The sequence below is a fragment of the Clupea harengus genome, chromosome 22 (assembly GCF_900700415.2).
Source record: "Clupea harengus chromosome 22, Ch_v2.0.2, whole genome shotgun sequence".
Classification (NCBI taxonomy): Eukaryota; Metazoa; Chordata; class Actinopteri; order Clupeiformes; family Clupeidae; genus Clupea; species Clupea harengus.
The window spans coordinates 23,901,734-23,923,739 of record NC_045173.1 but is presented as its reverse complement, the minus strand read 5'-3'; the positions used below and the strand labels follow the sequence as shown (position 1 = coordinate 23,923,739).

Here is a 22,006-nt window from a genome sequence, read left to right as displayed (position 1 = left end):
GTAGAGAAGTCGTTTAGTAATCAGAAGGTTGCTAGTTCGATTCCCTGTCGAAGCGTCCTTGAGCAAGACACTGAACTGTGCAGTGTGCCATCAGTGTAAAATGTAAAATGTGTATACATCCTTGTAAGTCGCTTTGGATAAAAGCGTCTGCTAAATGACTAAATGTAAATGTAAAGACAAGACACGTTAGCACTGAGCAAGGCAGCAACCTTAACCAAGCCCTGCCTGTGGAGACGCTGACCTGAGAGGGATGTTATTGCTGTAGAACATCTCAGCCACGCTCAGGAGCTCGGCCGAGTTTTCCTGGGCGGGATCCAGGATGATCACCTATGGTACAACACACACACACACACACACACACACACACACACAGACAAACACACACAGAAAAAACACACACACACACACACACACACACACACACACAGGCACACACACACACAGACGCAGGCAAACACACACACACACACACACACACACACACACACCCCACACACACACACACACACACAGAACCATTACAGTCATGCTCATTCTGGACATGAAGATGGCAATAACATGAGCATGTATCCCTCTCTATCAGCCTCCATCCATTATCATTATTATCCTCATAATGAGACAATGATCATGGCTATTATCATCAACAACAATTTGAGGTCTGTATGATCATCAATATCCCAATACCTACATTCACCAGCATTACATAATCAGCAACACATTACATTATTGAGTTACATACATCAGTGTGTGTTTTTTTTTTAATATATTTTTTTTACCACCCAAAAAATATTTATCAAAATCTTTGACTTCAGCGCCATAGACCACCACACTGTGACTGTCACTCTCTCACACACACACACACACACACACACACACCACAGCGAAGATAAACATCCCAGTAATTAAGCCCTTGTGCCACTCACCAGGTTGTGGAAGTTTTTGCGGATCTGGCGGATGACCCCGGGAAAGGTGGGACGGAGCAGCTCCTGGACGTTGTACGGCCACGCGGCGTACCTCGGGTCCATCTCCAGGTTATTGATCCACTGCGGACGGACACAGCAACGACAACACAGAGGTTCATCCATTCATCCATTCGATTACTTCCCAAAGGCTCAGAGGTAGTATATTCATTATTATTTCCCAAAAGGGCAGTTTCCACATGTCCAATCTCAGCCGCCTTGTGAAGCAAGCGAGGCAAGATGGAAATTGACGTTGTTTTCCCCCTAACACAGGCTCTGTGCTCTGTGTGCTTCTAGCACTGCAAGACCACAGAATACCCCAGGTGCCCGTCTCTGGCTTATTGACTGATACCAGGTTATTGATCCACGTACCGAACAAGGAAACAGGGTTCAATAATAATGGCCAAAAAGTCTAATATCAGCAGTATCACTGTCCTCACTTCTCATCACAAGTGACATGTGTTACGACCCTGGCGGGTCTAGGCCCCGCCCCATGATATTTGCATGCCTGTTCTCTATCTGTCTTTACAACAGGTGAATTGGAACCAGGTGTATGGGTGATTGGCTGGGCTACAAAAGCCCCGATCAGACTGCAGACGAGGGAGCGTTGGATTGGAGTTTTGGATTGGTCGTTGGTGTTTGGATAGGAATTGGATTTGGGATACTCGTTGGATAGTCGTTGGATTTTGGATCGTCGTCGTCGTTTGTTCGTTTATATTACCATTTAACTGACTTTACATCACATCTTTTGTTTCTCTTCACAACACTGACCTTCACCACACGTTTGCTATAATTATTAGATAAATATATAAACTTGTAAATCATTAATAAATATATTATTATTATTATCATAAATTCTGCGTGGCCTCCCCTTTTTGTTTCGTGCATTGAGCCGGCATGTGACACATGCATGTCAACTGATGTAGTGTTACCATCATCCATATTTGAATTCCATTCCATCGTGGTCTTAACTTCCAGCCACAACCATGCGTGAGTTTCAGCAAAGGTTAGTGCCACTGTTAAGGACACTTCCCCAGACCCTTACACATAGCAGGTAATGCACTACTAGGCGTTAGGCCATTCAGTGCTGATATGAAGACATTCTTAATTAGTTATACACGGGGTGACCTGAACACAGCAAAGTAGGTCATGTCCTTATTGCAACACATCACTAGTTGTGTGTGTGACTGTGTGTGACTGTGTGTGACTGTGTGTATGTATCCTACATTGTCCAGGTAACGGGCCAAACTCACGTTGATGGCGGGGCTGCGGATGTCCACAGCATAGTCGGAGTCGGCAGGCTGGACGTTGAGCTTGAGGACGTCGTGGATGAAGGGTGTGTCGATGAGCAGGCTGCGCAGGCCCTCCATCACCCGAGCCTCGTTACGCAGCACGTCAAACACGCTTCGGGGAGACACAGACAACACGTCACAATCACAGCCACAATCACAGCCACAATCACAGCCTCAATCACACATTAACTGAGGGGAGACCGCAACACCGTGTCACTCCACAACACAACCACCATCAAATCCATTGACACAGAGCTTAGGGTTCAACACGGACTGTCACAGATTACCATCATTACGGTTGAGTATGTGCTCTGCATGCCACGATGAGTCTGACCTCGTGACGTTGCAGTGAGAGTGCAGTGCCATCGCTCCAGACACCCAAGTTTAAGGCCAGGTGAGTCCCTCTCCCACATCTACAGAGCTGGTGTCATAAGTGGGATGGCTTGCTGTGAGGCCGTCAAAAGGGACCCCTGGTGTAACTACAGTGCCAGTCAAAAGTTTTTTTCTTTACTTTGATTATTTTCTACATTGTAGATTAATACTGAAGACATTTAAACTACGAAATAAAAACATATGGAATGATGTACTAAACAAAAAAAAAGTAAAGAAAAAACGTTTTCAAATACTGAGAAGGTGTGTCCAAACTTTTGACTGGTACTGTATGTGTGGGACACCCAGTAGAGGTGGGCTCCTGTGTGTGTGAGGGCCCCCAGTGATAGGTGGACTCCTGTGTGAGGGCCCCCAGTGATAGGTGGAGCACTAGTGTGTGTGGGCCCCCAGTGATAGGTGGAGCACTAGTGTGTGAGGGCCCCCAGTGATAGGTGGAGCACTAGTGTGTGTGGGGGGCACCCTGGGACGGGAGAAGTACACTGGTGAAGACGTGCCGGTATGTGCATGAAGCGCAATTACAGCCACTGACAAGACCAACTTCATTGCATGTGTCAAAACGCTGACGTCTGGAGTAGGTTACGCGCTTCAAAACTCTCCACTGTCTGAATAATTAAATCCAGACAACAACACCGAGAGTAAAACACGCAGATTAAACACACCGCTGTGGAAATGTCATCCACGGTGTAACCGCCGGCCCTTAACGTGCTCTGACAGAGCGAGCCAGAGAGCCACTTATGAATGCTAGTATAATATGAGTAGAAAACAAGATGGCAGATGCGCTCTGCTGACCTGAAGATGTCCTGCACGTCCAGGTCGATGTGGAGGCCGTTGATGAAGAGGGCCGACTCGCCAGGCTGCAGACCCAGAGTGCCTTTGAAGACCTGGACGTAAAACAGAGAGAGAGGAAGATAAACGATAAGTATATTCTGTCTGATAACTGATAGCTTCACCACCACCGTATCCCCCTCATTGAATTATATGGACACTGCTATATTTGCCTTTAGATATTTGTCTTGACTAAAATAGTAGCATTTTCCTATGTTGACAAAGGACAACTAATACAGAAAAAAAAAGAATTACTTCTGACAAACTAATGCTAAACAAACACATCCCAACATTTAACTAGAGGGACACTGCTGCAGAATTATTACATCAATCGTTGACTTGACTTAAGTAATAGCTGTAGGAAAAGCACCAGCTTACAGAGGCTAACAGGCAGAAAAGACAGGCACATAAGCAAGCAGAGGACTAGACAGTGAAAGATGTGAAACATAATTGTGTTTGGCAAAAGCCGGCCTGTGGCCTTCAACAAAGACATTACAACAAAGACTTGAAAGGAGAGATAAATGTAAAAAAAAAAAAATGCATTCAATAAATACATGCAAACGCACTCCGGTTGCACCACAACCAAAAGCCTATGAAATAAAATGGCTTTGGCTCGGCACAAAGAAGTACATGAAAACCAAAAGCAGAGAAGAGATATAACTCGGTCAGACTGCTCTGAGCCTAGGGGCTTTGTGTTTGTGCATATTATGGCATTTTCCCTTCTCTTCTTGGTTAGGTTTGCAAATCCAGCCTCATTACCACAAGATAAATGCCATTAGGGGAGACAGAAAAAAAAAATAAAGATATAAAATGAAAGAGGGAGAAAAATAGTTAATTTGTCATGTTTCATGTTGTGCAATTACTGTACTGAATGAGAAACAGGCCCATTACATGCCCTCATTACAGAGGCAATGAGAAATGACCGCAGTCAGTAAACACGACTACTGAAACAAGGGTGTGTGTGTGTGTGTGTGTGTGTGTGTGTATGAATCACAAACGAGTTAACTACTTAATCCTTTTCACTCTTTCTCAGGCTGACAAGCACAGATAACACCAGGAGTACGAGTAGAAAAAAACAGGGGAGGGTTGTAGGGTTGTAACAAAAAACGACCGCCTTCTCGTTTTGTTTTGCGCCGTGCAGTTAAACGGTGTATGTTGATGTTGTTTGCGGCTGTAAACAAATGACGGGTCGCTGTGTGAATGTGGTGTGAATTTGTTTGCGGACGTGTTTGTGAAAAACTACAACAGCGTTCCTGACAACTCGTCCTGCCACAGTTTCAGCATGGCAATTAAGCTTGTTGTGACAAAGGGGAAAGTCACACTATGCTACACTGCACGAGCGTATGGGGAAGACTGGCACAGGTGTTCTCAGGTTTGAACCACTCACTCACCTTCTGGTTTTCCTCGATTTCTTTACGGATCTCCGAGTTCACAACGGTCTTGGTTATGGATCTGAGGCACAGAAGAAAAAAAAAGAAAGAACAAATGCCATGACATAAATCACTTACACAAAGAGAACTGAGAAGGCCACACTCACAGCTCAATGAGCCTGTGGGCAACTGCCACTGGGATGAGACCTGGGCTTCATCTCAACCCACAGTACCCTTTAACTCAGGCTTCACATAGGACTATTTATCAACATCATGTTAGACTTTCAGTAATGGATTTCAAAGGATTTCAGCTTCTGTACCTCTGTTCTTTTTCTATCCCCCTTATTCTACATCCACCTATCAATCTGCTTATTTGTGCATGTATGCGTGAATTTATGCATCTAACAATTCGTCTCATCAAATTCATAATGAATCTATATCTATTGTAGATGTTGGGCTAAGGACACATTAGTTACATGTATATTTCATGGCATGTTTGCTCTGCCAAAGATGAACACCACTGTGCGATGTTTATTCTTGGTCAACTCTAAAATACTGACTTAGTTGGTAGAAGAAGTATCCTTATTCCCCAGTGCTAGAACAGTCTATCCCTGGAGCGCTAAACAGTTGCACACTTGCACACTTGCCTGAATCAGATAAGAACCCTATTATCATAATTGCTGACAGGCCAATTTTTTACCCCAAGTTAATTAAACCCACTCACTTTTTTATCATTATTTCATTACAATTGGGCACAAAGTATGAAAAACTGTCCTAACACATTTTTTTTTTACGATTAAAACACCCAAAACAACGTTTTTTGTCCATTCCCTCATCAGCAGATGATTAACAACCAATTAAAACAATTTTAGATTTTTTTTTTTACGCGAAGTAAATTGTCTGGCCTTGATAGATTGCAAGCCAAACAAAAACAATTTGCTTAACAGTGCCCCTCTATTAATTAACCCTGACGACTCGAACATATGTAGTGAGACCTTGAGGGCCCACATCTCAATTTCGTACAGATGGCTCTGCTGTATATCAGCTCCATCATACTGTGAGCACAGGGGAGGCCTGAAATGGCACTCATAACAAAACACCACCAAAAATTGAAATTCATCACACAGTGAAATCACACATGAAAAGGAATGTGCAAGGTTGTGACCTTGTTGTTTCTAGCCGAGGCTAAGGTGTTAATTGCAACTGCAAAACAGACTGAAACTAGCACAATTATAAATGTTTTAAGTTGCTTTTTTTTTCTTCTTCCTTCTTCTTTCCTAAATGTTGTTAGCATCTAGGAGCACTCTAGCATCTAGAGTAGTCAGACCAGAGATAAGATCGTAGTTAGCAAAAGAACCATGGTGTATTTAGCACAAAAACCATGGTGTAGCTAACACGGGACCTATGGTGTAGTTAGCACGAGACCTACGGTGCAGTTAGCACGAGACCTATGCTGTCGTTAGCATAGGACCTGTGGTGTCGTTTGGCATTGCACCTACTGTGTGTAGATAGCACAGGATCTACGGTGTAGTTAACACAGGACCTAATAATGTAGCCACATTCCCCTCAGTGTACCTGGCCTTGGTGGGGAAGTTCTGGCTCAGATCTCTCATCACGGTGAGCGCTTCCACCGCCGGCGCCGCCAGGATCCGTGCCGCTGTCTGAAAACTGAGATCTGAAAGCAGAAAAACAGTGAGAAGAAAGTCAACAATAAAAAAAATGAGATGAAACAAAAACGAACCGTCCCTTTTGGACTCGCCTCGATCACCCCTTCGTCAGCCCTGGGATACAGACAGACAGCCTCACCCTGATAAAGCTTTACATTTACATTTAGTCATTTAGCAGACGCTTTTATCCAAAGCGACTTACATATGTGCGACTTACAATGTATACACATTTTACATTTTATATTTACACTGATGGCACACTGCACATCAGGAGCAATTAGGGGTTCAGTGTCTTGCTCAAGGACGCTTCGACAGGGAATCGAACTAGCAACCTTCCGATTACTAAACGACTTCTCTACCTACTGTACCACCATAAAGCTATAATGAGCCGTGAGCCCCAGGGGGACAGTGAGAGTCTATGCCTGCCTGCCTGCCTGCCTGCCTGCCTGCCTGCCTGCCTGCCTGCCTGCCTGCCTGCCTGCCTGCCTGCCTGCCTGCCTGCCTGCCTGCCTGCCTGCCTGCCTGCCTGCCTGCCTGCCTGCCTGCAGCACTCAGACAACAAGCCAGAGGTGCTAGCACCGACCGCATCTGCTAATTAAGACCTGGGGAATAGTGTCAGCGAACCTCGGGGCGACGATCTGTCAGCATCTGTCGCTAGAACACAGGTGCAGACAACAGGGCAAAACACGCAGGAGAAACACCTGCACGTTCATCGCGACACAAAGTCAGTGCAGCACGGAAAACATGTAGTAACTTCAGACAGGTACTTCAAAAACAGAATTGAAATGAGTGACATGAATGAAATGAATAACTGAATGAGTTATTGTTGAAACATGTACATGGTAAATACTTTAAAACACATATTTCCTTTTTTTTTTGTATTTGCCAATTTGTACGATGATCTCAGCAGACTCAGACTCACCTTGCATCTGCCACACTTTGAGGGGAGCCATCTCATTGGTGCTCTCCACCAGGTGCTTCCGGAGTTCTCTCAGCTCTTCCTTCAGCTCGGGATGCAGAGTCCTGAGGGTCACCAACAACAAGACAAATATGAGCCGGCTCGGTAGTGTTTTTCGAAACAAGATGGAGGATACAGGTCTGGGGTGGGGCCTCTCATAGGACAGTTACACACTGTAATATGAAGCTTCTCCTGCTTAGAAAAGCAGACGTCACAGCATCACGCACCTAAGTTTGCCAAAGAGAAAGCCCTGGACTTCATCAATGCTGTCTTTCTCTCCAAACAAAGTGGCGTTGGTTTCATCCCCTCCTGTGGAGTGATGGAACATTTAGGTCAGGACGCATAGTGAGCCGTTTAATATCACTATATTCAACAATGAACAACTGTGGGAATTTAAGGACCAGTCTATCCAAACTCCTTGTTAGTGAGTAAACCTGTGGTAGAGACATCTCCTTAAAAAATACTAATACATACCACCACCACCACCACAGTGGAGAAGGTCTCCAAGAGATGATTTCTGAAAGTTCAGTTACCTTCGACCTGAGTGTCGTCCTTGGCTTTGTATTCTTGATTTTTGATGGCGAGCTCAACCCCATAGCCGGACAGGTATACTCTATTCTTGCTGGGATTCTGACAAGTGAAACAGCAGTGAAACACAAGAGATCTGAACAAACAAAAACTATTCATATTGACATTCAAATGTTACAATTGCTACAAAATGAGAGTTTCTCAATGCCCACACACCTAAACTTTCATACTACATAACATTAACAGCATGTTTATCTCTGATGCCTGAATATTAAGGATACAACGCCAGCATTTATTTTCTGCTCACATTTGCATGACCTGGACTCATGGCATGAACCCATCCCCTTCTGTCAATGTGCTGTGCACTTGCAGACAAAGGTTGACTACATCTTTGTGTATGTTTTTCCTCATTTCTAAATATACAACTGGACTGTGTTGAAAGTTTGTTTGCAAAAAACTACTGCCCTTGATAGACTTTTTGCTTGCAGCAGCTTCAACTTACAGCAACAAAATGGCGGAGGACATAGACAATCACACCGTTGTTGGCTTGGGACAGCATCAGCTGGTGGAACCTGGAGAACTCGCTGGTGCCCATTTCTGCATACAGGATGACAACAGGAGCCTCGGGATTGGTCGAGGGGAATTTGTGATCTCCTTTGAAGAGATATGGCTTTGACCTAATGAATAAAAAAAAACAACAGTTGCAGAGCTGAACAAGAACAATCTCACTTATTGTGCCCTTTGCTCACTTACTTCACTTATTATGAACAGAGACATACATGCATTAAAACTACTGTGGAAGAGTTGTTGAGATTACCTTTCGAACGCACTGTCCAGCAGGTCTTTCAAATGCTCAGTATTACAGCTCTTCGCTCCATGGACACTGAAGAACGCTGTGCAGCCCGGCGGAGGAGGTTCATTGGTTGCAATCTAAAATATTATTTTTCTGGTTATTAAAGAAACCTTTTTCAACATTTTTCTCAAATCAGCAACCACTTCATAAAATATGTACTAGCCACTTTTCCACATTACTTCCATGCTGGCATTAGATTATGAGAGAGAGAGGCGTGTGGAGGCTGACCTGCTGGAAGGAGTGCACGGTGGACGAGTAAGCTCTGAGAGAGAGGGCGAACTTCAGCATGTTCAGCTGCACAGGGCTGACCAGTGGATGGGCCTTCTTCAGGATCAGCTCATAGTAGGACAGATCCGTGTCTGCAGGATAAGAGGAATGTCAAATACTTGGAGTGTGGTGGTGCTGCCAGTATTGCTATAATTATCATAATAATTAGTATTGTTATCATCATCATCATCATCATAATATACATTCTCCTGTACTTCCTATGGTAGAACAAGGGGCTACAGAAACAACCCCAAGGTCATGGGTCCGATAACGAGGGAGCACACATACAGATTAAACTGTATAACTGCACTGTGAAAGTTTCAGCTGAATGACTAACTGTAGACGAGTGTGATGAGATAGGATCAGCGTGCAAGCTGTTGCATGACAGGACAGGCCACAAGGGGCTTTAGAATGAAAGTGGAGTGAAAGTGAAAGTTTTGTGTGAGTGTTTGTGTGAGTGCGTGTGTGTGTGTGTGTGTGTGTGGGGGGGGGGGGGGGGGGGGTACTCACTATCATGTTCATTTTCAACATGCTGGTTGGCTTCCACAAAATCCCAGAACTTGTCCTGGTTTTCCTCAGCCAGAAATTCACTGAAAGAAAAGTGTGGTAAACTTTGTGTGAAGTCTATGCAGACACAATGGAAACCATTACAGTTCAACCAATGAAACTTTTTTTATTTTTGTACATGAAATGCTCAGAACGTTTTTTTTGATTATCCAGCCATGTGCAACTCCTAAATTCATCCACAAAATGTACCTGGCCTCTAAGAGGAGGGGAGTGGCCGGCCACTTTGTGGTCAGTGTTGTTGTGACAGCTTTGGAGTCCGCCCCAGCAAAGACGCCTGGTAGAAGAGTCAGCAATGCAAGCAAAAGTTTCCACATCCTTCCAGAACCAATGCCTAATCAAAAAGAAGGAATACTCATTTTCCAAAATAAAGCAACACGCAAAGTGAACGCAAAAATAGTCTTGGTTGTTCTTGAATAATTGATGGATATTTGTGACTAGTTTTGAGATAGGTCGTTCCCTTAACTTGAATTTCTTTAACTGCCTAAAAAAACGGGCTGAATTTAATCACATTGTCAAAAGCCTGTCAAATCTCTCCCTTTCTAGCTTGACAGTTTGGTAGGAGGGGGGGGGGGACGAGGCATACTTTCCAGCCAATTACAACTTTGAACGTGGCCGATCATTGCTCAGACAGCCAATGAGAATATCAGGCGAGCAACACATCCGGATTTCAACATACTTTCCTGAACTTGCTAACGAGTGTCACCATTGCAACTTCTTACGGTTATATATTCACCACATCTAACAGAATGAAAGTCCGTTCTATATGTCATCCGGTTTTCCTGCAACTGATTCCCACATTCTTTGCACTAAGATTAAGATCCCAAGTAACTGCCGTAGTCTTTGCTGCCATTGATGTGTTACATCCTGGTAGCATCGTAAGAAATCTCACAAGCTAGCCAGAACCTAGCTGATACTATATCCTTTCCGTTAGCATATGCAGACATTTCAGCAGGGTTTCTTTTCAACATCAATTTTAAACACTATCGTTTTTTAGTGGTAAAGGGTATGTTAGCTAAACAGATCAGCAGGTTCGATCTATCTTGCTAGCTATCTAGCTATTTCATTCCCGATATGAGGCGGTCATTCCAATGCGAATGTTGACAGAGAAAGCATGTCAATTCTGCGGTAACGTTACAGACAATGAAAGGGTCAAGGCTTTGCATGTTGTACCTTTTTGGCACATGTGAACACCAACGTAATGATCAAAGTATGAATGAAGAGGCAGATCTACTTACCAACACCGGCTTCCAAACTTCCTACCGTGGTAGCCATGTTTGGAAGGTAAACGTTGGTCCTGTAGAAAGGCACTGTCCACGGTACTGTTTGCCTGTTCAAAGGGTACCCATGCAGCGTTTTCGTGTTTATTTTATTATTAACGAGTTCAAAAGGTAATTCTTCAAAACCCTAAACTATTTTAAAAATGTTTAATATTATCCATAAATGTACACCTTTGTGAATACTATGACATGTAATATTTTATTCAGGCAAATGATTAGTCAGCTATAAGACCGCCATCTTGGCTCATAATCCCTGGTGCCGTTGCAGTTACACATTCTCATTGCGGCAGGGTGTTGAGCATTGAAATATATGGGAAGTAAAGAAATGTAGTATTAATTTATCAGGCGATCACACATTTTCCAACAAAAGAGGTGAAAATTAAAATAAAAAATCAGTTCCAAATAGCTGGATATAGGCTACATGTCTCTTGGTTGTCAATAAATGTACACAGGCAGCCTAGATGATGGACATTAAATTGACATAGGCCCACATATTTGTATTTTCAATGTCCTATAATCTATTCTATATTTATTTTATATGTGTGAATACATATATAATAAAGACGTGGACTGCAGACACCCATTGCCCATCTAGGCTATGTTTCCAAAACATAGACATGGCTAAGTGCCTGTGTACCACCTTACAACCTCCTCAGGGGGAGAAGAGAGAATCAGAAGAAAGCAGATTAATTCATACTCACATCAGGATCAAACATATTACACAGTCCAAAGGAGGAGGGGATCAAAAGAGACAAAGTGAGTGGGCAGAGCCTTATATGTTGATGAGGAACAGTGTTATGGCAAAGGTCCTGAGAGAATACAGAATATCAGTCATACGCAGAAAAAGAACAAAGATTTCAGATCTCAGTGTCTGAACGATGCACTCCCTAATTCTAAACATGAATTCCTTTATACTATGGCATGCCCCAGGCTACCCAGGGTAAGGGGTGGGGGGGTTAGGGGAGATGACCCCCTCAGGAGTATGAACCCGAATTAGGGTAGGAAGGGTAGGGATTGGATGTGAAGGCTAAAAGAAGAGATTGGGGGTGGGAGAGCCGCCTGGGACTACGGATCTGGATTAGGTTTTAGATCAACTCAAATGACTCAAATTTAATGGAATGTAATATTATGTATTAAATATATATCTTTATTATTAATATGCTGCCCCATCCATTATAATGAGAAGCATGACCTTCAGGCAGTAGCCTGAGGGGAATATTTGTCTGCCATGAAATGGCGTGTCCTGTTGAGGGATGTGGTTGTCACCTATAGGGTCACACGTGAAGTACCCAGCATGGATTAGACTGTGCTCTCGGAGCCATCTGTCATATCAGGTCACAAGTAGTCAAAGGCAAATTAATCACATGGAATAAAAAGGACACATTTTTATTATTTATTATATATTTATTATTATTATTTGCCTTTGAAATGGAACTATTTACCTATATATGGTTTAAACTTTTTTAAAGACCTGATCATATGGATAATAAAATGACAAATTATTTCATGTGGCATGGAGACCTGTGTCAACCCTGATAGCCTAGTTGAGGTCAATAGTTGATCCATCAGTAGTTGATCCATCCCAGAATGAGAAGCTATGTGAAAAGTCCCGAGGCTTGCTTCCATGTAGATAAGTGGACAAAGTATCGAAGAACACCATTTTGTCAGTGATGGCAAAGGACATTTAAATGTCAGAGCAATTTGCCCAGATGAAAGGGTTGATGGATTGATGCCTTCCTATGGCTATCCCACAGACATCCGATCTGGCACAGGTATGGCACGGATCTGGTGAATGCTTGCCAGATCAGTCCAGATCTTTCACTGGGTCAGCTGCTACCTGTATAAGCCATTTGTTCAGTGCGTTTATGAGTCAGACTTCTCAGGCAAGACAAGACCTTCGTGGCCCAACAGATAACCTATTCTCGATTGACCCAAAGTGTGGATGTTTCATTTTTAATGGGGCTGTTAAATTGTCCAGATTGGACAGATTTCTTACCTCCGCACAGTGGAGTTTTTATTAGGCATGTTGTATTTCCTGGGAACTCATCAATAAAGGAAGATGCCCATAGATAGCCCTTTGACCTTTGACCTTGACCTGAAGTAGATAGTAAACCCCTGATCACTGTGAAAGGTCATGTGATGAATCGTATTTATCGTGATCTTATATATGAATGGGATTGGTGAGGGGCTTCACTTAGAACCGTATTTAAATCGCTTCATAGCCTGCGGACAGGCATTCACTCAAGGAATGAAGGTCACAATACATTCAGCAAAAATATGCAGACTTGGTGTTCCCGTTCAAACAAGATTTCAGCAATGATAAAAAAAATATACATAGTCCTGCATGGGGCTATGAATGATGTCTAGTGATGAGCATACCCGACTGTTAAATCCTAAATCCTGCTGAGTTTCAGTAATAGATTTTGCACTGCGTCCATCCATATCAAACAACAACATGATTTCTCCGGCTCATGAATAAAAATCACCCAGGCCTGCGGTGGCTTTTCCAGCGATTTTTTGCATTTCAGGAAATAAGACCCCTGAAGCCTGTGTGCCCAGGGGTCTAGCAATAACTTACAGAAATCCACTCTGCCCTTATCTTTTTGGTAAATATTTCACCGCTGCCAAAGGGCCAGGGGTGAAAGTGCACTGGGTGTTTATGATGTGAAGCGGCTGACCTAGAATCCATCTGGTTATACCTCTCTGGGCCCGATGCAACGAGGCCATACAGGGTTATTTATACCCGTACCTCAGTCCTCGTAGGGGGCACTGATGGGGGGACGAAATTGTGTGCACCGGGATTGAATTAAACCGTAGATCAAGTGTGACAGCACAGAACACGCTTATGGGGGTAACCGGGGGGGGGGGGGGGGGGGGGGGCTTTCTTTATGGGGTCAGGGTGTTCCTACAATACAGACAAACTAATGGCCAGCGCCTAAAAAAAAGGGAAAAGTGTAAGGGTCATTTCACTCACCCCAGTGGGACAAGACCTTGGGATGTTTACCCCTGGATCTGGAGGGGTATTCTTTATGAGAGCGAGAGGGCAGGAACAAGCCTCGCCACCAGACCACCAGGCCATTGCAAGGTGACCGCTGGGGAGGATGGATGGCTTGTGTCGGGGATAGATCAGTTTGCTGCCATGATTGAGTGCTGGTGGTTGACTCGTGCTGTCATCAGAGGCTTTCTTAAAAACACTACGGGTGTGAACACGGAACTGTTTTGTTCATGCTTGTTCCTGCTAGCTTGAGATGCAAAGTACATTGCAAAATAACACACGTTGTGTGACCAAGTAGGCATCTGGCTGATGATGAAGTGACAAGCCCTCCGAAATCCGCTGTATCAGTCACCCCCACATCTAATTGAGCGCTGGCTGCACGATCGGTTGGAGAGATTATCAATCACGCCATTCCTTTCCCATAATGCACCCTAATCCTCCCTAATTGCAGGATAGGAGTCGAGTAATAAAGGGAAATTAGTGTGGAAATGAGTGGCTAATCGCAATTAATACCTGTTATTAATGCCTGATTGGGTTTGATTTATGTTTGCCGGGAACGCAGGCTGTCATGCTTCGGTGGGGCCAAGGTCTGCTGCCGGCTGTCACTGTTCAGTGGGTATGCGTGGCAAAAGATAGAACATAGCTATCAGACATCAGACATCAGACATCATTTGCCTAACATGTGCACTGCTTGTTTTCATGAAGTCCTACTAGCAATAAGCGTGATCAAAGCAAAGCTGTGTGATTCTGATAAAAGAATATTATTGTCTTACTTGGCTCTTACTACGGTTGGATGCTCTTTATCACTAAAGAAGACGTTTACAAAACAAAATGAACTGTGCAGAAAACAGGCATGCAGACTTTTCCTTCTTATTTAGCACCTTTCATAATTACAGTACGCTGTGGTAACGATGCTAATACATTGGTGGCATGAAAACAAATGGTTGCAATGGCAACAGTTCATCAACAAGCGTACCGTGTCCTTACGATTCAGCACTTACACCTTTATGGCAATATACTGTGGTTATGATGTTGCAATGGCTCACATTACTGATTCTGCTTCACCGATCAAACAGCCTTTCAGTGGCTCATAAGTTTGCCTTCCCTCTCGCTGCTGCTGTTGCGTGCCCAGCGTCTGGGGCCTGTAGTAAAGAGCTGGCAGGTAATTCTCCCTCAAATGGCCCTCCTCTCAGATCTCAGACAGGATGTGGATTCCATCCATTGGTCCAGGGGGTGCAATTCTTCTTTTTGTGGGTCAGGCACACAACACACACACACACACTGCAATTTCTTTTGTAGGTGAGAGCTAAACACACATACAAACACGCAGCAATTTCTGTTCGAGGCTTTGAGAAATACACACACACACACCTCTAGACTCGGATAAAGTTGAGTGATGGCCCAGTTTCACATGAGACACTGATCGCTGCTGATGCTGGGTCTTTTTGTTCCTCTGCTGAATGGGACAAAGGGAGTTGCCGTCAATCTGAGTGCCAGACCAGCCCTGTGTTGTGTAATTACCAGAGGTGAAGAGAGCATCTGTGATGGAATGGTTCTGGAATAGATCCATGGGCCAATCTGGACCAAATCTGTTCTGGAGTCAGCTTAAAACTGGGGAGATAAACTAAAGCATCAGGCCAGCTCTGTGTCTGTTGTAATTACTAGATGTGAAGACAATGTGAAGATTTTTTAGAATACTTTATTTATCCCCTGAGGGAAATTATCAATTGGCAGTGGCAGTGAGCAATTACCACACACACACACTAGCAGTAGTGAGCATACACACACACACACATGGAGCGGTTGGCAGCTACCTCACCCGCAAGATGGGGGGTTAAATGCCTTGCTCAAGGGCACTTCAGCCGTGGATGTGGTGGGAGGGGAAGACACTGTTCATTCACTCCTCCCCAGCCCCATTTTTCCCTGGCGAGCTTTCAATCCCAAGCTGGCATGCGTCACTGACCTTTATCGCCATGGCTACTCCCATATCTGGAAAGGGCCCGTGCGACTCCAGGGGAGCATTTCCCAAAAGTGTTGTTATGCTATGATTACAATAACCTCAAAGAGAGGGTGTTCACTACAATAGTGTTACGGCCCTACTAATAAGGCCAGGGGCTCCGCCCCTTTTGTGTTACGGCTGTTGTCTATCTGTCTCCTGCAGGGTGCTGAGTGCCGTTAATGGGCTGGCCTATAAGAGGCTGGGGTTTTGCCATCGACGGTCTCTCTCTGCTCCAGACTTCTGCGTTGCCGGTGTAGCGTACGGATTGTTCCAGTGGTGAGAGCCTGGGAGAAGACGTCCGGCTACGGACACACACTCAATGCTTCCTCCGTCCTCGTCGCGTTTTACACTATTGTTTGTTTCCCCCTAGACACATTGCACGACACTTTCCTTTTAATACATTATACTGATGGTTTTCCCTATTGTAAATAAACCCTTTTTAACTATCACTATGGTGTGGTCGACCCATTTTATGTCAGGGCTGCCTTGAGCCAGGCAGTCGTGACAATAGCCTCTCAATAATGAATGGTCATATTACAGCATAATGCAGACCAGGTTCATTCCTGAAGTGCTGGGTCAGCTCTGCACTGATAGTTAACGCCTCTTTAGCCAGCACTGTGGTGTATTTGTACAAATGAATTCAAATGTACTTGACATTAACTCATTATAACTAGAGATGGTGTTCAAAATGAAAAGCCTCTATATTGTTCATCAATGGTCATAGTATAACACATCTCTTGGGAAACGCAGCTCAGATCATGTGGGACGTGTTAAAAGCACAGCTATTTTCTGATGATCAGAGCGCAACACTACTTTTGTATTTTGTACGTAGGCTACTTGAGATGAAGACTGACCAGTAGAGAGATGATGCAGCTAGAGGTCTATCCAACTCAAACGCCATCCAGCATGGGGACTATCTATCTGGAAGACTATCTGGTAGGGAGACTGTGCAGCCGTGGTTTGAGGGGTAGAGCCGTCCTGTGGTCAAACGGCAGTGGCCTCAAAATGTGGTTTATCCTCGTGCATACTACTGTACCTTTTGTTGCTCTCAATGAGCCGGTTGATAGCTTCCTTGTGTAACCTTCGTTGGACAGATAAGCACAGTCCCACAACCGGACTCAAACTCGCAACCTCCGACACGGGAGGCGTGCATGCTAGCAAGGACACCACAACCCATGGGTGCTAGTGTCCGTCACTAGCACTTCTCTTAAAGTGTCATGAGAAAGTGAGAATGAGGATACACTTAGCAATATTAATAATAATAATAATTCGTATTACGATATTTTCATACTGTGAACTAGTATGCAGTTCAAACTGAAATAATGACAAGAGACCAAAGAAGTGTTTTTTGTATAAAAATGAAATTCTTTTCCTTTATTGGTGTCTTTGATGACCCAGTCTATTTTGCAATGATAAGAAATACCCAGAGAGTGACCACATAACTGTATAGTAGAGTGAGCTGGACAGTAAAAGCTCCTCTCTCTCTCTCTCTCTCTCTCTCTCTTCTGCTGACCTCCACAAGATCTCCTGCCCCTTTTTATTCTGGTAAAGCTCACCCAGTCGGCACACCCAAGTTCACTATAGTCTCGTGCAAAGCCACGACTTGTGCAGCCGTGCAGGCCTGGTCTTGGGAAAAAAACAAACAAAACAAAAAAAACAACGCTGTTTGTTTGCTCCTCTGTCGCTAGTAGCACTTAGCATTGCTCTTAGCATCACTCTTAGCGCTTCATTGACTTAGTTAGTGGTGCCGGACAGGATGGGACTTGCACTCCGGGGGGTTAATGCATTAGGTCCGTTACGCTGGGCAAGCTTAATCAAGTGCAGGCATACAGTATATTCAACAAATAGGCCTGCTTCGCTTCGCTTCGCTTTGCTTTGCTTTTGCATGAGTCCTAGGTCTGCAGCCCTTGCTCACCTCACCTCAGACGTGTTTGACTCATTTAAAAGCAAGAAAATATGCTGTTTGGGTACTGGATCAGGAGGTGGTGGTGGCTAAAGGATTGATGGCGTGACCGTGGGTTTGGTTTATCTGAACTGAAAAATGAGAGAGAGAGAGAGAAAAAAAAAAAAGTTTTCACCAAGACTTAACGCGTGCAAGCGCAGTCACAAACATACATGCACTCTCACACACACACACACGCTCACAAAATACAATCGACTCATATGAGAAAACTCTATGGAAGATGTACACTCAGAGTGGTATCTGAGGTGATAGAGAACCAGTCATAGAGAACGTGGGTCAGAATTGCACTGCCGACAGATTTTGTACCAGCGACTCACAACCAGTCTCCTGCAATAGAAATTAGTTCCCTTATGTTCTATGTTACATCACAGATGGTTTCACCGCACCATCAAAGCTATTTTGAAATAAGGACAACATTGGTAAGGATGATACATCGTTCCTTCTTTAAAAATAATACCAAAAAAAATACAATTTTGAACATATCAGCCACAAAAAACAATCTGAACTCAGTTACTGGTAATTGTTCTGTGATTATTTCTGAAACAAAGCAGTATTTTCATTCTTGATAAAAGAAAAAAAGTGTACATATCCCTAACAAATAAGAACGACCCAAGAAAGAAAAAAAACTGAATAAATAAAATGGGACAGACAGCCAGTGGCGCAACTAGAGGCCATCCTCTACCCTTCCCCTGACCGCCTGCAGGGGGCACTCTAGAGCAGAGGCGACCCTGTCCTGACTCGGAATCAGGTCCAGTTTTGGTCAGGGGTGCAAACTCATCAGTGGTGGAAAAAAGGGTGCTGCAAATCTAGTGTGCACCCGTGATGGTTTCTGGACCAGATCTAGGGAGTCAGCTGCACACTTCACTGCAGAACAACAAGCAGCTCCTGGTGATAAGACTGTGGAGGACACTTAAGATAGATCTCTGACTAGCTTAAGATACAGTCCCTGAAGAGCATGGCAATAGGTTGGTCATGGAACAATTTACACTACTACAGCTGACTACGCACACACACACACACACACGCACCTGCACACGCAGTATGGCATAGACTAAAACATACTACTCAAACTCTCATACAGACTAATTAATCAACCTGAATGTAATACGCACTGCATGCATTCATGGTGTCCAGTGTTTCTCTCAAACAGGAGTAGTGTTGGGGTAGCAGTGGGCTGGCTGGCTGGTTTTAAGGGAATGGTACGGCGGAGTGCAGCGGACCCTCCGGCCAAGAGGAACAACAAACCTGCTCATCTGCCTGTCTACTCCAGCACACACACACACACACACACACACACACACACACACACACACACAGACAGACAGACAGACATTAAGTTGATCCCTCAATTCACAGACAAAACATACACATTAAAACGTTTAAGAAAAAAAAGGAAAGATAATGCCTCCTTTAATCTCACAACACCCAACCAAATAAACAAACACATAACCAGCCATGACAGGGCAGTTGCAATGTGACACCATAGCTATGACCTGTAGCCAGCTACCTGGCTGACTGGCTTCTCCCACCGCGGTGTGTTTGTGTGTGTGTGTGTGTGTGTGTGTGTGTGTGTGTGTGTGTGTGTGTGTGTGTGGTCTGTCTCCACCCAAACTGTCAGGGAGAATGACTGGTCTCCCACTCGTGTAGGGGTGTGTGTGTTTGTGTGACACAGGGTCAAAGTTGTTGAGTAGTCTAGAGTCCTTAACACTCTGATAGAATATATTAGTACACTTAAATTACTGATTTCCCATAAGATGAAAGGCTTAAATAAAGGCAATGGTCCAACCAACACCAATCCAATCTTTTCACACTTAAAAAAAAAAAAAAAAAAATACACAAAAAAAAACTAAAAGAAAAAAAAGATCTTCAAGCCATTGTTTCCTTTGTTGGTTGATAGTAAGAAGCTGAAAATTGCATCCAGAAAGACTTTAGGCAGCTCTGTTGGTCGCAATGTTTAAAAAAATCTCGGGTAGGGTAGGAGCAACGAGAACAAAAAAAAAAATTAAAAATTAAAAGCCACATTTCATTAAAATGACATGAACCACCATAGTCACATCCATAGCTGAAATGATCGCTAACATTTAAGCAAATATCTGTTTATACATTTGTTCATCTTTGTTCTCTTTATCTTTTTTTTTTACTATGTGCAGTGGATTGACTTCCATAGGGAGGGGTGTTGGGGGATGGGGGCGGGGGTGAGGGGGGGGGGGGGGGGGGGGGGTTTAGGTGAGCGATCTTCAGCCTTTGCCGACTGTCTCTGGACTCGGTGCCCAGTACAATGGCGGCCCCATTTGAGTCAGAGGGGCCTACCAAGGTATTCTGGGAAGTCCACACAAGCATCCCCCCACCCACACATGAGGTCTGGTGCGGGACGCAGGGGAGTGGCAGCAGGGCGGAGACCAGACTCCATAACATCACGCTCTTCCGCTGGAGGATGGAGAGCACCAGTCCTTCACGAGCACGCCGAACCATGAGAGGAACATTCTTCCCTAACTACCCTCTCATGCCCCGCCCTCCCGCCCTCCTACCCTCTCTCTCTCTCTCTCTCTCTCTCTCTCCCTCTCTCTCTCCCTCTCTCTCTCCCTCTCCCTCTCATCCCTTTTTAAGTCTCTGCCACCCCCTGCCCTTCCCGCCCCCCGGCCCACGGCGTCCGCCCCCCTCAGGCCCTATGCTACCATCGCGTGATGATGTGGTTCATGTAGTCCTCCGTGGGCAGCCGGGCGGCCTCCTCGGGTGCCGGTGGTTCGTCTCCACGGGGCTGCGGAGAATCCTCGCCGGGACCACCACCGCCGCCGCCGCGCCTCAGGGGAAAAAGCCCCCCGGCCCCCTGGCTCCTCTGCAGACGCAGCTGCCGGCGCTCCAGCTGCCTCTTGTACTGGTAGCGCTGCTGGAAGAGGTCCCAGGCATAGTCATAGAGCTGCATGTCCAGCTCGTTGAGCTCCTCGATGCGCAGGATGGTGTCGTTGTCCAGGTCCACGCCGGCCGCGCGCGTGCTGTTGTACTGGATGAACGGGCGGATGAAACGCAGGCGGAAGGTGCGCTCGAACAGGTACTGCGTCTTGCGCTGGAACTCCGTCAGGCCGAAGAAGGACATGTCGCGCAGGTTCTTCTTGGCCGACTCCAGCAGGATCTGGGCGCGCTTCTTCTCGGGCATGAAGGACATGTTGTAGCAGCCCACCAGGCTGAGGTCGGCCAGCATGCGCACCTGCCGGTTGTTGGCCAGGTTGTAGGGGCAGTCCATGAATTGCTGCAGCGTGCAGCCGGACCAGTCGGTGCCCTCGTAGCAGGCGGGCAGCTCCTCGGGCGTCGGGGTGCGCCCGTCGCACATGTGCAGCGAGGTCTTCCAGGTGGCGCCCCGTTGCACGTGCCGCCACTCGCTTAGGTAGCGCGACACCGGGTCCCGCAGCAGCGTGATGTAGTAGTACTTCCTGTGACGGAAGACAGAGAGAGGGAGAGAGAGGGAGAGAGGGAGAGAGAGAGAGAGAGAGAGGGAGAGGGAGGGGGAGAGAGAGAGAGAGAGAATTAGGTTTATCATTTATTCCCTTCATAAAACCATCTGATCACACTTTCACATCTGTGCATATTTGACAACAGATGACATAATCCATTTGTCATCAAAAACAAACAAACAAACAAACAACAAAAAACAAATGGAAAACCAGCCAATTACTGAACTGAAGCTCGAAAGAGAGAGAGAGAGAGAGAGAGAGAGAGAGAGAGAGAGAGAGAGAGAGAGAGAGAGAGAGAGTGAGAGAAAATCATTGTGCCACATCATTTTATATGTGCATTCAAATATAAGCGTAACTGAATATCAACTCAAACATGATTAACTGCACCTCTCATTCCCAACAGCTCATCTATTGCCCTCAGACCACACTCAAACCAGAAACACACACACACACACACACACACACACACACACACACACACACACACACACACACACACACACACACACACACACACACACACACACACACACACACACACACACACACACACACGGTTACATCTAAATAGATCTCGCTCCACTCAAGGACACCCCAGCACTTTTCTTGATAGACAGAACTTTTAGACATGGCTTCCACTTAATGGT

General features: G+C 45.1%; 2 protein-coding genes across 3 annotated transcripts in view; both read right to left on the bottom strand.

Annotated features, from left to right (window-relative positions):
• The window catches only part of uggt1 (UDP-glucose glycoprotein glucosyltransferase 1), a 31,112-nt gene extending 20,127 nt beyond the window's left edge, over positions 1-10,985 (bottom strand). For both annotated transcript variants that reach the window (XM_031560263.1, XM_031560264.1), the window contains exons 1-15: positions 10,912-10,985; positions 9,866-10,007; positions 9,620-9,699; positions 9,071-9,201; positions 8,807-8,919; positions 8,492-8,666; positions 7,995-8,091; positions 7,689-7,770; positions 7,426-7,526; positions 6,412-6,511; positions 4,858-4,918; positions 3,431-3,522; positions 2,213-2,363; positions 924-1,043; positions 242-327 (exon numbers count right to left, since the gene is read on the bottom strand). In XM_031560263.1, coding sequence (XP_031416123.1) covers positions 242-327; positions 924-1,043; positions 2,213-2,363; positions 3,431-3,522; positions 4,858-4,918; positions 6,412-6,511; positions 7,426-7,526; positions 7,689-7,770; positions 7,995-8,091; positions 8,492-8,666; positions 8,807-8,919; positions 9,071-9,201; positions 9,620-9,699; positions 9,866-10,007; positions 10,912-10,948 — 1,568 coding nt within the window. In that variant the 5' untranslated portion in view covers positions 10,949-10,985. The remainder of the gene's footprint in view (positions 1-241; positions 328-923; positions 1,044-2,212; positions 2,364-3,430; positions 3,523-4,857; positions 4,919-6,411; positions 6,512-7,425; positions 7,527-7,688; positions 7,771-7,994; positions 8,092-8,491; positions 8,667-8,806; positions 8,920-9,070; positions 9,202-9,619; positions 9,700-9,865; positions 10,008-10,911) is intronic.
• A 9,494-nt stretch (positions 10,986-20,479) lies between these two features.
• Positions 20,480-22,006, bottom strand: part of hs6st1a (heparan sulfate 6-O-sulfotransferase 1a) — a 119,631-nt gene continuing 118,104 nt past the window's right edge. Inside the window, exon 2 of the mRNA XM_012835488.3 lies at positions 20,480-21,338. Coding sequence (XP_012690942.2) covers positions 20,582-21,338 — 757 coding nt within the window. The 3' untranslated portion in view covers positions 20,480-20,581. The remainder of the gene's footprint in view (positions 21,339-22,006) is intronic.